This window comes from Aphidius gifuensis, linkage group LG1 (assembly GCF_014905175.1).
Source record: "Aphidius gifuensis isolate YNYX2018 linkage group LG1, ASM1490517v1, whole genome shotgun sequence".
Taxonomy (NCBI): Eukaryota; Metazoa; Arthropoda; class Insecta; order Hymenoptera; family Braconidae; genus Aphidius; species Aphidius gifuensis.
This window is the reverse complement of record NC_057788.1, coordinates 4,478,572-4,494,855: the sequence shown is the minus strand read 5'-3', so window position 1 is coordinate 4,494,855 and position 16,284 is coordinate 4,478,572. Positions and strand designations below refer to the sequence as shown.

The window sequence follows — 16,284 nt, the reverse complement described above, 5'->3', positions numbered from 1 at the left end:
ATATAGAAATATATTATTTTTATTTTTTATATTTAAAAAGAAAATCAAATAATCTATTTTATTGACTGTATTGACTTTGAATATATATATATATAGTTATAAATAATAAATAATAAATATTTTATTTTCTCACCAGCATGAACACAAGCTTTTGTTTGACAAGTAACAGAAACATTGTTGTCAGTATCACCTATATGAAATAAAAAAAAAATAAATATACATAATTGCTTGTTATTAATGTTATTATTATATAAATTTATTTATTATATTAAGAGATCAGGTTGGATCTTGACTAAATTTTTTTAACGCGCTCGAGTTAACTGGGTAATAAGTGTTTTAAATCATTTTTAATTTATTTAATATCGGCAATAGGTGAAAAAAAATGCTAGAAGGGGGTAATTTCAAAATTAAAAAAGGCGTTTATTAAAAAGAGATCAATTCGGATATATATAGCCTCAATATTTTGATAATTTTTAATTATATATGATGAGAGACATAACTTACCAAAAACAAGTTGATTTAATGAAAACACCAATAACAAAATGTTGAATAATGATTCTTTCATTTTTCAGCAGTCTTTAATATTATATAATCCATTGAGTCAATAATAAATTGTTGACAATTTTAGTTTTCTATTATGAATTTCAAAACATTTTAAACCTCTATTTATACCAAAAATCTTATCGGTTGAAAAGTAATACAATAACAATATATTATATTGCCGGTACAGTATTATCTTTTTTCTAAAAACATAAAAATTATATTGTTTAATTTATTTTTCCGCATTCCGTCTATATTAATGTGTATTTTTTTTTATTTTAAAAAACAAAATTTCTTACGCATGACAAAGCCACGTCATTGCAATTCTCTTATATATTTATAAATGATAAAAAATTATAAATTAAAAAATAAAATAATATTAATAAAACATAATTTATTAGTTTTGTTTCAATAATTTTCAGAATGTGAAAGTAAATATTGGCTAGATAATAAAAAAAAAAAAAAAAAAAAAAATTAGACCACCCCACTTGGAGATATTAAAATTAAAGACTTAAAATTTATTTATATTTCGGATCATTTCTAGGTATATTTACCAGCATTTATACAGAGTACTTGCCATTTTAGATTTTCAACTATAAATTATGTTTTATTAAAATATATAAATATTTATTTGATTTCATTTTTTCATATATATATTTAATTTTAGCAAAAAAAATCAACTTAAAATTTTTTTTATTTGTTTTTTTTATTGTTTTAGCCTTCACGTAGCGATAATATTTTGCGTTATTTTGTTATCTTGTACGCAGTTAATAAAATTATATAGTTTCCAAACTATCAAAAGCTACATCAATACAAGTAATTTTTAAAACTTTATTATCTAGCGGAAATTCTCTCCGTGCAATTACAAAAATCTCATAGAAACCACGATAAATAAACGTAAATAAAATAATAATAATAATAATAATAATAATAATAATAATAATAATAATAATAATGTACAAATAATATACGTTTTTCGTGATTTCTATCTGCAGTTTTTTTTAAGCAAGGTATCCTATTTAATAGCCTCGATGTCTTTATAATATAAATTTTACTTGTATTTTCATTGATCTAACATGTATCTATAAAATATAGCAGCTGGATATAAAAAAATGAAGAAATGAAATAAAATAATATTTAGTTGAAAAATTAAAATGGCAAGTATACTCTGTAAATACTGGTACCGAAAAATGATCTCAGAAATCAATAAATTTTTAGTTTTTAAGTAACAAGTACGGTATATATCATCTTTTTTTTGAAAACATAAAAATTATATTGTTCAATTTATTTTTCCGCATTCCGTCTATATTAATGTGTGTTTTTTTTATTTGGAAAAATAAAAGTTCTTACGCGTGACAAAATTAATTATTTTATCAATATGACGTACTTATCAAACGACCTTAACAAATAGTGTGAAAAAAAAATAATATTTGTTAAAATATTTCTCTTTTTTTTTGTACTTATAAATATAAATTTCTAAATAATAATTATGATTATTATTTGTATTATTCAAATTTAATATTTTTATACGAAAATAATTTAAAAAAAAAAATTAATTTTCGTTCTAGTTTAATTTTTTAAATTAAACAGATGAAATATTTAAAGCATACATATTAATCAATCATCAAATATTTAAAATTTTACTTTGTTCAATTTTTTTTTTCAAGGATAACATTTATACTATTTTTAAATGTTTAATTTTTTTACACTTATCCTATCGAACAATTTTCGATGTTGATAACTACTCATACAATGTAGAACAATTGAAATATCTATACGTAATTATAGAAAATATATACTGCAAAAAATTTAACAAAAGTAAAAAAAAAATAAACGACAATTGCGTTGTGATATATTATTATCAATTTTAAATACTGTTTTATCATATGAACTTTACCTTCAAAAATAGTATTTAAGACAAGAAATTATATCATCATTTTTTCGTTTGAAGTTATTTATTGCGAAATATAATATATTTGTGTAATGGCGTTCATCAAGGTAAATTAATTCATCATATTTTTTATATATTAACACAAGCAAATAATTCAACAAAATTGAAATAATTTGTATATATATATAAACAAAAAACAAATATTATAAACAATAAAATTCAAAATTTCAATTTTAAAATTTTTATTTTATTTATGATAATAAATAATTCATTTAAATATCACTTTTTAAAACAATTAATTATACATTTCAGATAATTATGGTGTCAATGTTTATGATTGGTTTTATTTTGTTATTGGAGAGCGGTGTGCAAGCTCAAAAATCTGGTGGTTCTGGTCTCGATTTTGAAAGTTTCATCATATTATTTTATTTCATATTATAAATCAATTGATGTAACTTAAAATTTAATATTTTTAATTTACATGAAATAAATAAAATAGAAAACAAAACATATATAAATAATATTTCTATATAAATGTTATATACTATATATATATATTTTTTTTTATTTCATATTATCAATCAATTGATGTAGCTTAAAATTTATTATTCAATCTACATGATTATTGTAATCAAATACAACACACATATTATAAATTTTCCATTTTTTGTTATAACCAATTTTATTTTTTATCAATATGACGAACTTATCAAACGTCTAATAGTGTAAAAATTATATTGTTAAAATATTTTTTGTTTTCTTATTTAAAAACCAATTTTCTAAAAGCCCTATGATTATTATTTGCATTATTTAAATTTAATATTTTTTTAATTTTTTAAAAATTGAACAGATGAAATATTTAAAACATAAATATTATAAATATTATCAATCATCAAATATTTAAAATTTTACTTTGTCAATTTTTTTTTTTCAAGCTTAATATATATACCATTTTTTATTTTTTTTACACTTATCGCACCAAGCAATTTTTGATGTTGATAATGACTCATACAATGTAAAACAATTGAAATATTCCACGTAGTTATACAAAATACATTGCAAAAAATTGAACAGAAGTAAAAAAAAAAAATCAACGATATTTGCGTTGTGAAATATTATTATCAATTTTAAATATTGTTTTATCATATAAACTTTACCTTCAAAATTAGTATAAAAGGCAAAAAATTATCATCATTTTTTCGTTTGAAGTTATTTATTTTGAAATATAATATATTTATAATATAATGGCGTTCATCAAGATAAATTAATTAATTATATTTTATTTTTCTATACAAAGTTAAACACAAAACTCGAATTTTTCAACAAAACAATTAATAATTTGTATATATAAAAAAAACAAAAAAAAACAATCAATTATATAAACAGCTAATTATTTATTAAAAAATTTTAAACAATATTTTAAAATTTTTATTTTATTTATGATAATAAATAACTCATTTAAATATTTCTCATTGAAACAATTAATTATACATTTTAGATAATTATGACAATGTTTATCATTGGTTTCATTTTGTTATGGGAGAGTGGTGTGCAAGCTCGAGGTAGTCACAGTCAAAGATCTGGTGGTTCTGATTCCCAATTTGATAGATTATTCGGTCAAGACGGTCAAGACAGTCCGAGTACTCAATATCGTCAAAATAGTATAAATATTCAAGATAATCAAGGTGGACCATACGATTTTTTAGGTGACATTGGGTAGCATATAAATAATATTACATCAATGATATTATTTTATTTCATATTATCAAAAAATTGATGTAACTTAAAATTTATTATTTTCAATCTACATGAAATAAATAAAATAAAATAAAAAAACAAAAAACCAATATTTTCTTTTTTTAATGTTATATGCATACCTATATACATATTTTTTTTTTTTTAATATTGAATATATATTTTATTCGTTTAATTGAATTTAATTTTTTTTCCCGCATCTATCAGCATCGATGTTGGTATATTACAGAAATTTTTATTTACATATGCACTATTATTACCTATATATTTTTTTTTAAATTTTTTTATACAATTTTATTATTTTTATTTTTTTTATCAACTCAAAAAAAATTAATTATTGTTTTATCAATATGACGAACTTATCAAACGACCTTAACAAATATAGTGTAAAAAAAATATAATACTTGTTAAAATATTTCTTTTTTTTTCTTTATTGTATTTAAAAATTCAAATTTCTAAAAATAATTATGATTATTATTTTCATTATTTATTATTTAATATTTTTATACGAAAATTAATTTAAAAAAAATTAATTATTTCAATTTATATTTTATTGTGTATTTTTTTTTTTATTTGGAAAAATAAAAGTTCTTACGAGTGACAAAATTAATTATTATTTTATCAATATGACGTACTTATCAAACGACCTTAACAAATTATGTTTGTTAAAATATTTCTCTTTGTTTTTCTTTGTATTTAAAAATTCAAATTTCTAAAAATAATTATGATTATTATTTTCATTATTTATTATTTAATATTTTTATACGAAAATTAATTTTAAAAAAAAATTAAATTTCGTTTTAGTTTAAGTTTTTAAATTAAACAGATGAAATATTTAAAACATATATATTAATCAATCATCAAAAATATTTAATTTAAAATTTTACTTTGTTTAATTTTTTTTTTTTCAAGGATAACATGTATACCATTTTTAATTGTTTTATTTTTCTACACTTATCGAGCAATTTTCGATGTTGATAATGACTCATACAATGAAGAACAATTGAAATATTCCACGTAATTATACAAAATATATTTCAAAAATTTAACAAAAGTAAAAAAAGAAAAATAAACGACAATTGCGTTGTGAAATATTATTATCAATTTTAAATATTGTTTTATCATACGAACTTTACCTTAAAAAATAGTATAAAAGGAAGAAATTATTATGAATATAGACATCAATATTATTTTTTCGTTTGAAGTTATTTATTTCGAAATATAAATATATTCATACAATGGCGTTCATCAAGGTAAACTAATTAATTATATTTTTTTTCTATCAAATATTAAACAGAAAGCTCAAATTTTTCAACCAAACAATTAATAATTTATTTATATATACATATAAAACAAAAAAAACAATCGATTATGAACAGCTAATAATTGAAAAATTCTAAACAATATGATAATAAATAATTTATTCAAATATTTCTTTTTGAAACAATTAATTATACATTTCAGATAATTATGCCAATGTTTATCATTGGTTTCATCTTGTTGTTGGAGAGTGGTGGTGTACAAGCTCAAGATGGTAGTCAAGATAATCAAGACGGTCAAGGCGGACAAGACGGACAAGACGGACAAGGCGGACAAGACAGTCAAGACGGTCAAGACGGTCAAGATAGTCAAGATGGTCAAGATAATCAAGGCGGTCAAGATAATCAGCGAACTCAAAAACGGTTTCGGCCAAGATATCAAACTCGAGCAATGATGTTTCTGGTAACGATTTAAATAATATTACATCAATGATATTATTTTATTTCATATTATCAATCAATGGATGTAACTTGAAATTTAATATGAATCGACATGAATAAATCAAATAAACAAAACAAAAAACCATATTAAACTAATTTTCTTTTTTTTAATGTTATACCATAAGTTATATAATATACCTATACATATATTTTTTTTTATTCATTATATTGAATTGAATTTTTTTCCCGCATCTGCTTTGCTGTTATTTTGTTGGTATTATAGAAATTTTCATTTTCTATCTGCCACGTATATATTTTTTTTTTTTTTATGTAATATATTTTTTTTTATTCTTTTTTTTTTTCATCCTCAAGCCGCATGCAACTTAACCCAACAAAATAAATTTATGATTAATTCATCTCATCAACTGTCTAATTGAAGTATATATTAATATTTTTAAAATTTATGAATAATTAATAAGTGCCAAATTGTTATAATTAAAAATATAATAATTACATTGAATAATATAATTTGTTCAAAGTAAAAAATGTGGTTTGAAGAGTGTGAAAATTTTGCTGAACTTTGGCGGGGTTTGCCATATTATTTACTTATTGTTTTACCAATATTTATTGCTGTATCACCAGTTAGTCCAGTAATTGCTTCTCATGAAATTCCTGTTTATCGAATGCATCAATATGATCTTCATGGTGTTGCTCATGGTATTTATTATTTTTCTTATGATTATTTGTCAAGTGTCATTGAAACATGACCTATATTATTATTTGTAATTTTTTTAAATAATAATATCATGTTTTTTTCAATTAAAATTTTAAGGATGCAGAAGTGCTGCAATACAGCTAGAAGCAAAAACATTAAATACTTGGAAAACATCAAGACATTGTGTTATAACACGTATGTCTGATTTAACACCAGATTTATTTCATGTTATTAAAAACAAAGCTGGTGCTTTAATTGTCATGTTGCCAAAAGATATGCAAAATTTATCAGATGAAGAACAACAAGTAAGCAAATAAATTAATTAACAAAACACAAGATCTAATTAAATTATATTTAAATGATTAATTTCAGCATATTTATTCAATTGAAATGGCCATGTCATCTGATGAAACATCAATACCAGTTTATTTTTCACCTTGGAATACAGATCTTCAAAGAGTACTTGATGATCTTGGTAATGGTAATATTAGTGAAGAAAAAGCAAGCTCTGAACTTAAATCATTAATGAATACAATATCAGCAAGTGGTTATCAAGTTGTTGTTGGTTCTGGTATTCCATCACAAAATAATAATATTAAAATAGCAACAATACATGGTAAACTAAGTGGTACTGGTAGTGAAGAAAAATTACCAACAATTGCATTAGTTGCACATTATGATAGTAGTAGTATAATTACTGAATTATCATCTGGTGCTGAAAGTAATGCTTCTGGTGTATCAATGTTGCTGGAAATAGCAAGAATATTTTCATCATTATATTCAATTAGTAAATCAAGACCAAAATATAATATTGTATTTGTATTAACTGGTGCTGGTAAATTAAATTATCATGGTAGTAAAAAATGGCTTGAGGATCAATTTGATGGTAGTGATAATTCAATAATACAAGATGCATCATATGTTATTTGTCTTGAAGCAGTATCAAAATATAATAATATTTATCTTCATGTATCAAAACCACCAAAAGATAATTCATTTGGTAATTTATTTTATAAAGAATTAAATTATGTAGCTAAAACAATTGATAATACAACAAAAGTTGAAGGTGTACATAAAAAAATTAATCTTGCTGAGGAGAGTCTTGCTTGGGAACATGAAAGATATAGTATCAGAAGATTACCAGCTGCAACATTATCAACATTAAAAACTTATGATGATCCAGGAAGATTATCAATTCTTGATGTTATTAATGATGCTGAAATTGATAGATTATATAAAAATACAAAAATCGTTGCTGAATCATTAGCAAGACATTTATATAATCTTAATACAACACAAATATTATCATCACCAGTTGATGTATCAAAAGAATCATTAACAATGTGGATGAATTATTTAACTTCACAATCAAGATCAGTACCATTGTTAGCTGATAAAAATAATCCACTTGTTAAATCAATGGAAGAAGTTATGACACGTTATTTAAATGATGTTAAAGTTTCATATCATTCATCTGATAAAAGAGATCCTGAATTTGTATTTTATGATGTCACCAAGGCAACAATGAATGTTTACAGGTAAAAAAAAAAAAAAAACATCTTAATTTATTGCTTTTTTAATATAATTTATATAATTAATTATTTATTTCTTTATTATTTCAGTGTGAAACCAGCAATATTTGATCTTTTTATTACTTTATTAGTTGTAATTTACTTAGGAATTGTTTATCTTTCTATTCAGCACTTTCCAAAATTGTACTCATTGTCAGTTAAATTATCAGTCAAAAACAAAGTAGCATAATTTATACAACGTAATAATACCAAAGAAAAATACTTGTTTATTAATTATTTTTTTTTTGGTTAATTATAATAGTAAATTTAAAATATATCAAACAAACTTTATCATATTTGATAAATTTTTTATTAACAATTATTATTAAATATCTTACTTTAATTATTGATAATAAAAATTAAAATAATAGTTATTATAAAAAATGTGTGTTCATAAACGAACAATAAAATGAAACTTTTTTGCTCATAATTAAATAAATTTTGTTTTAATTTTTTTTCCTAATTGAATTATCAACAATACATAGTGGAAAAACATATTTTTTTTTAAGTCTATAATCAGAGTGGGGTACTTGAGCAGCATCAAAATTTTTATTTGGTAATTTGCCACGTTTTTCTTGTACATTTTCCTGAACTAGTCTTGTCCATTTTTCAATTGAAATTTCTTTTTCTTTTGGACTACGTAATACTTCACAAATCGCATTTATAAACCAGCTACCTAAAAAAATACCTAAATAAAAACATTTCGATTTTCGATTTGTGTTGAAAATTAACATTGAAAAAAAATTAATTTACCATGTTGTGTATCACGCATAGATACAAAATCATTAATAGTCGCTGAAAATTTGAAAAACTCTGTATATTTAGAGACACTTTCTGTTTTTTGATTTTTTAAAAATCTTGTATTTCTACAATCTGTAACAATTGTTGTTGTTTCATCTGCTCCTGGTATTGCACGACCTAAATTTTCATTACAAAATACAAATTTATTTACTGTCATTTAAAAATACTAATAATTATTTATTGTTTTACCAGTATTTTCTCCTTGACATGCTTGTATAATAAGTATTTTTAATTTATCAACAAATGAATCACAACATATTTTTTTTTCAATTGTTTCAATGTCAATTTCTTTGGCATCATGTGACAAAAAACCACCTGAAAATAATTTTTACTATCAATTTTGTCAATTAAAAATACTGTAATTACATTTACCTTTAAATCCATGACTCAATAAACAAACAATTATACAATCATTGCTTGAATTAACAACATTTTTCAAATTATCAAAAATATCATAAATTTCTTCTTCGGTTTGATCATTGTATTGAACAACCGTGTAACCCATTCCGGTAAAGGTTTTTCTGAGATCATCGGCATCAACGTTACTTCCATATCTCGTTTCGTACTTAAAAAAAAAATTAAATTAACATAAAATAAAATATATTTAGTATTTTAAATAAGATATTAATAGATTACCTCTGAATTTGTTGGAAAATTAATTTCATTAATAATAACAACATAAGCATTTGTTATAATTTTTTTTTTTTCTTTTTCAATTTGTATTATTTTTTCTTGTTTATTGATAATTTTTTGTTCTTCATTAACATTTTTATCAAGTGATTTTACATATTTTTCCATATCATGATAAATTGGAGTATCAAATAATCCAATTGTTTTCATATGTTTATGAATTTTAGATAAATCACACGAGCCATCTAAAAAAATATATAATTTATATTTTAAAATATCAATTTATAAAAAATAATATACATTATTACTAGCTAAAATAATTTATTTTGTGGACATTTACCTACCAGATGAAATAGTTATGTATTTTTTTGATAGCCAATAAAAAGCATGACTTTCAAGAATATCATTTTGATTAAATTTAATAACTGGAATATCTTTGTAAATTAATTTACAAAGTAATTGACTTTGTTGTTCATTCAATAACTCAAATAATTTGTACATAATTTTTGTTGCTGTGTGAATTTTAATTACCAATGTGGTAACATTTGCTGAATATCTTGATTCAAGATCATTTATTGATAATCCAAGATTAATAATAATATTTTTTAAACCAATAATTGTTATTGATTCAAAAAATTTTTCCTTCCAATTTTTAATATTTTTTAAAATTAATTTACATAATATGCCATCAAGCCTTGATTTATCAATCATATCAATTAATTCATCAATACAATAATTTTCTTCTTCATACATTAAAAATAATATTGATAGCTTTTCATAATTTTCAAGATCATTTTCAATTTTTAATAATACACTTTCGTCAATTGTTGCATTTAAAGTTTTATTATCAACAATATTTGTTTGTTGATTTGCAGGTAAAGCATCTGTTGTTAGCATCTGAAAAAATAAAAATAAATTTTATTATCAAGAAACTCGGTAGAGTCTCGCCTCAATTTTTAATTATAATTATTATCATAAAAAAAACAAAGTATAATAAATTTTATTTTTACATAACATACCTTTAAATAATTAACAGTAAAAAAAATTAAAAATAAATATTTGCATTATTTTAGCTTTACATAGCTGTACATATGTGACTTATCTCAATTCTCAAGAAAAAACATAAAATAATAATAAAAAAATTTAACAACAATAATTTGTTATTGTTCATTCGCCAATAAGAACATTGTTTTTGTAAAAAAAAAAAAAAATAATACCCCACTATTAGAACCACGATCTGCCATCTAACGTGATCAACCTAGAACACCACTGGAGCACTGGAGTGCACTGGAGAAAAACAGAAAAATATAAAAATAAATAAATCATTGAACACACACACACACACACACACACACCCTTTATTTTGATTATTAAATGGTGGTGGTGATGGTGACGACGTTGATTACTGATTATAATTGTTCAATTGTAATAACATAGTTGGTTATGCTTTTATCAATTCGAATGACAATAATTAAATTTTAAAAAGTGGTCATAACGAAATGGCTGGTTCAAGAACGTTATTAATGAAAATTTTAATTGCTATTTTATTGCAATTATTATTATTAAATGAAAATATTGATGATGCCGGTGTGTTTGCTCATGTTAACCAGCTGACACTTAATGATGATAAAGAATCACCAAAAATTACGTGGCTTTTTAGCAATAATAATGATAAATTAAGAATACGTCGTGATGTTGTCATAGAAATACCAAATGACCAAAATGAAAATGACAAAAATAATCAAGCCAAGTATATTATAAAAAATGTTAAATGTCAAGAAATTATCAAACGACTTTGTGGTCCAATTGATAATAATAATGATGATTTATTTATTTTAGAGTGTGCACAAACTTTCAAGGTAAATAATTATTATATTTTTGATTTTATTAAAATATAAAAAATTAATTTAATTAAATTTTTTATTGTTTTTTTTTTTAAGCCAAATGAAGTATCAACAATTGAGCATGACTGTCAACATGAAATTTGGAAACACATGATTAATTTAACTGACAATGAAACTGTTGAAAGATTAACAAAAAAAAATTGTGGCAATGAAATTGATAATTTAATGTGTAAAGTTAAAAATCAAGAACCAGGTAGTTATCTTGCTTGTATTATTGAAAAACGTGAAAATGTTAAAGAACAAATGTGTTCAGAGTATATACAACGTTTGGAGTATGTTGCATTTGGTGATTTTAAAATATACACACCAATGGTAAGTGATTGTCAGGATGACATTGATAAATTTAAATGTGGAAGAATTCAACCACATCGTGAAATATCACAAGGACAAATGTTAGCATGTCTACAAGCAAATGTTAATGAGCTTGATGTAAAATGTAAAAAAAGAATATTTAAAATATCAGAAATACAAGCTGATAATATTAAATTAGATAGACAACTATACATTGAATGTATGCAAGATCATATAAGATTTTGTTCAAATATACATCCAGGAAGTGGACAGGGATACAAATGTTTGATGCAATATAAATTAGATCGTTTAATGACTAAAAAATGTCAAGATCAATTGGATAGAAGAGAAAAATTAATAGCATCAGATTATAAAGTTAGTAAAGGTCTTGTTAAAGCTTGTAAAGAAGATATTAAATTATATCATTGTCGTAGATATGTTTCTGATGATAAAGAAATACGTCTTGCACAAATATTGCTATGTCTTGAATCAGCATCTAAAAATGGTACAAAATTAAATGTTGAATGTCAAAAAGAAATATTTGATCATCGTAAAATTCTACTTGAAGATTATAGATTATCACCAGAAATTGTTGATGGTTGTGCACGTGATATACCAAAATTTTGTAAAGGTTTAGAAGTTGGTGGTTTGACAATCCATTGTTTAATGGAACATACAAAATCAAGACGTATTAAATCAAGAATAACAATTGAATGTCAACGTGCATTAGAAGACTTGGTAAAACAAACAGATGCTGGTGAAGATTGGCGAGTTGATCCAGTACTTCATGAATCATGTCAATCAGTTGTTGATACATCATGTAAAAATATACGTGGTGGTAATGCACGTGTTATATTATGTCTTATGGAAAAAATTGGTACTGATAAAATGGTTGAATCATGTGAAACTGCATTACTACAAATACAATATTTTGTTGCTCGTGATTTTAAACTTGATCCACAATTATATAAAGCATGTAAATCAGATGCAATAAATTATTGTCATGCTAAAAAATCATGGTCTGATGATGGTTTACAAATGGATCCAGAACGTGGTCCATTAATATTACCATGTCTTTATCGTTATTTTGATTATCAAAAATATAATATAAGCTTAAAACCAGAATGTCATGAACAAATACGTAGAGTTATGAGACAACGTGCAATAAGTGTTGATTTACAACCAGAAATTGAAGATGCATGTTTTAAAGAGTTATCAACATCTTGCTATGATAAAGTTGCTAAAGGTGAAGAAATATTATGTTTACAAAATAATATTGATGAACTTAATGATAAATGTAAACAAGCTGTTAGTAATTTAACTGAAGATCAAGGTGAACATGTTGAATTAAATCCAGTAATAATGTCAACATGTCAAAAAGTTATGGAAAAACATTGTGATAATGTATTAAAATATAATAAAGATAATGGTGATATGATGGAATGTCTTATTGAACATAAAAATCAATTAGATTCAAGTTTTGAATATAAATGTAAAGCAGCAATTGAACATTTTCAATTAATATCATTAAAAAATTATCATTTTACATATAAATTCAAAGAAGCATGTCAACCATATGCTAATCGTTGGTGTCATAAAGCAACAACAAAGTCAAAAGTCATTGAATGTCTTAGTAATATTATACAAAATGATATTATTCAAGATTCATCACATAGAATATTAAAAAATTGTCGTCAACAATTACGTGCACAATTATATCAACAAAGAGAAAATATTAATTTTGATCCAATATTAAAAGTATCATGTTCACAAGATATACGTAAATATTGTTTTAATATTGAAGCTGGTAATTCACAAATACTTGAATGTTTAGCATCACATAAAAATAAATTAAATGATATGTGTCATAAAAATTTATTTAAAGTTAGAAAACAAGAATTTCAAGATTCATCAACTGATTATTTATTATTAAATTCATGTAAATCAATGATTAGACAATATTGTCATGATAATGATGAAGAACATGATAAAATAAAAGCACTGGATTGTTTAAAAAAATATAAAGATGAAACAATGTTTGATGATAAATGTAAAAGTATTGTTATTAAAAGAATGATTGAACAAAATACTGATTACAGATTTAATCCAGCATTACAATCATCATGCTCAAAAGATATTGCAAATCATTGTAAAGAAGTATTAAATATTGAGCCATTAGATAAAGAACTTGAGGGTAAAGTTATAAGATGTCTTAAAATTAAATTTCGTGAATCTCAATTAACATCAAGATGTCAAAAACAAATTACTACGTTATTACGTCAAGCAGCATTAAATTACCATTTAAATCCATTATTAGTAGCAATGTGTGGACAAGAAATACAAACAATATGTAGTTCACATACTGGTGCTGCTGCTGCTGCTGCTGATAATGGTGATAATAATAATAGTGATGGTGATGATGATGATGATGATAATGATCCAGGTAGAGTTGAAGAGTGTTTAAAAATTCAATTAAATAATGAAAATCCAGAAATGAGAGAAGAGTGTAGAGTTGAAGTTGCTAATCTCATTGAAGAAACACGAGCTGATATTCATGTTGATCCATTATTACAAAAAGCATGTGCTATTGATGTTGCAAAATATTGTAGTGATGTACCACAAGGATCAGGAAGACATATTAAATGTTTACAAAATTCAATGAATGACAATAAAAAACCACTTCAACCAGATTGTTATAAAATGTTGTCAACGAGAATTGAAATGTTTAATAATGTTGCTAAACTTCATTTACCAAATACAATGCAAGAACTTTATACAACTGTTAATCATTCACCAGCTAGACGTTTTTTTATGATTGTTGGCTTGACAATGGTAGGATTATTCTTCATTGTTGGTCTATTTTGTGGAAGAATAACACGACGAACAGTTATGATGAAAAACAAATAAAAACAATTTAATATTTAAAATTTTTTTATTCAAATATACAGTCAACAAAAAAATTAAATTTATATATATGAGATATATTAATTGGGCTTTGGCTCAATAAGCCAATAAATTTTTTTTTTTTATTTATCAATTTTTTTCATATAATCTTAATTATGTGTATGAAATAAAAAATATTACTTTTTTAAATGAATATTGTTTTTTTATTTGACAAAAGCTTTTTTTTTTTGCATTTTAAAACAACTAGTTATTTTTTTTTTTACAAAATATCTTTAACAAATGCTTCTAAGCATCATGTTAATTTAAAAAGTATAAATAAATAAATTAATAATAATTGAAATATTTATAAACAAGCATAATCGTTATTTAAAATTAATAATTCATTTAACATGTTTTTATTAAATAAAAAAATTTAATAAAATTGTCAAACGTGACAAGCCAAGTTTCGACTAGCAAGATTTTGTTTGTCAAGATAAATAAACCAATTGACGATAATCAATATTATTTATACAAATATTTTATATAAAATATACAAATGCAGTACAAGTATGTTGGATTGATACTTGACAGTCTTAACAGTCTTAACACTGTACCAAATACCTTTTAACCGGGAATAACATACATTACTTTATATATTCGCATTCTTATCATTTTTTTTATTTATATTTTTCTCAAGTATATATATACATCTATTGTTTTCTACTTATCTTTATATATTTTTACCCAAATTAAACTCATCAATCACTGCATTCATTAGAAAAACTAAAAAAAGAAAAATAGTATTTTAGAATATTTTTTTTTAAAAACATGTTTCTAAATATAAAAATAAAAAATAATTGAGTGGCGGTAAAGAGTGCCTCTATTCTAAAAATACTTACAAACCAAAGAATAAAAAAAATAAAATAAAATAAAATAGAAAAACAATAATAATCATTAAAGTACAGTTGAATGAAATGAGAAATCCAGGCCGAACAATGCTAGTAGTAGTAGTGCAATAAAATAATCAGTGTTGTAATAACAACATTGTTTCAAAAGAAATTTAAATATTTTTTATAAATATCAACATCAACAATAAATGATTTATTTAATTATCATGTTAATAGGTTGATAGTCTCTTGAAAAAATCCAAATAACTCTATGGTCTTATTGGTACCAGCTAATCATCATTATCATCATCAAAATGTACCAAAATTTTGCCTTTAATTTACTCATTTTATCGGCGCCTTGTTTCTTCTGAACGCCTTTGATCCAGACAGACAATCTATTGGTCATTATTTTATGCATTAAATTAAAAAAAAGAACATAAAATTCAGTAAAAAAAATGCAACAACACTGCCATTTTGGGTGATGACTGATGAGAGAGAGAGTAGAACGGAAACAAATTTGCAAAAAATTTATTTCACTTGCACCAGCTATTATTTTCAATATTTATCATTCTCTCTTTCTAATTTTTTCTTTTGGTGATTCAGTTCAGTTTAATTCAGTTGACCAGTTTGTGCTGCCTCCTCGCGACAAAATTATCTATATATATTTTTTTTCTCTTTCTTTTCATCATCATCATCACCACTATCACCACAACACA

General features: G+C 23.0%; 4 protein-coding genes across 5 annotated transcripts; 3 read left to right on the top strand and 1 right to left on the bottom strand.

Annotated features, from left to right (window-relative positions):
- The first annotated feature begins 2,475 nt into the window (after window positions 1-2,475).
- On the top strand, window positions 2,476-6,029 carry LOC122861075 (cruciferin CRU1-like). Of its 2 annotated transcripts, none has more exons than XM_044165242.1 (2): window positions 2,476-2,538; window positions 5,651-6,021. In XM_044165242.1, exons 1-2 carry the CDS (start codon window positions 2,524-2,526, stop codon window positions 5,918-5,920), a joined length of 285 nt encoding a protein of 94 aa, XP_044021177.1. In that variant the 5' UTR covers window positions 2,476-2,523; the 3' UTR covers window positions 5,921-6,021. The 2 variants fall into 2 exon arrangements, with proteins under 2 accessions (XP_044021177.1, XP_044021176.1); XM_044165241.1 differs by lacking the exon at window positions 2,476-2,538 and adding an exon at window positions 5,370-5,439 and having other exon boundaries at window positions 5,651-6,029.
- Window positions 6,030-6,233: 204 nt separating this feature from the next.
- On the top strand, window positions 6,234-8,362 carry LOC122861073 (nicalin). Its single transcript, XM_044165239.1, has 4 exons — window positions 6,234-6,603; window positions 6,719-6,906; window positions 6,974-8,139; window positions 8,224-8,362. Exons 1-4 carry the CDS (start codon window positions 6,432-6,434, stop codon window positions 8,360-8,362), a joined length of 1,665 nt encoding a protein of 554 aa, XP_044021174.1. The 5' UTR covers window positions 6,234-6,431.
- Window positions 8,363-8,448: 86 nt separating this feature from the next.
- Window positions 8,449-10,879, bottom strand: LOC122861074 (caspase-8-like). Its single transcript, XM_044165240.1, has 7 exons — window positions 10,623-10,879; window positions 9,948-10,500; window positions 9,610-9,848; window positions 9,346-9,538; window positions 9,163-9,288; window positions 8,926-9,090; window positions 8,449-8,848 (listed from the first exon to the last, which is right to left on the bottom strand). Exons 2-7 carry the CDS (start codon window positions 10,498-10,500, stop codon window positions 8,619-8,621), a joined length of 1,506 nt encoding a protein of 501 aa, XP_044021175.1. The 5' UTR covers window positions 10,623-10,879; the 3' UTR covers window positions 8,449-8,618.
- Window positions 10,880-10,932: 53 nt separating this feature from the next.
- LOC122861072 (Golgi apparatus protein 1) lies at window positions 10,933-15,052 on the top strand. The gene is made up of 2 exons (XM_044165237.1): window positions 10,933-11,462; window positions 11,544-15,052. The coding sequence occupies exons 1-2, from the start codon at window positions 11,103-11,105 to the stop codon at window positions 14,703-14,705; spliced, it is 3,522 nt and encodes a 1,173-aa protein (XP_044021172.1). The 5' UTR covers window positions 10,933-11,102; the 3' UTR covers window positions 14,706-15,052.
- The last annotated feature ends 1,232 nt before the right edge of the window (window positions 15,053-16,284 follow it).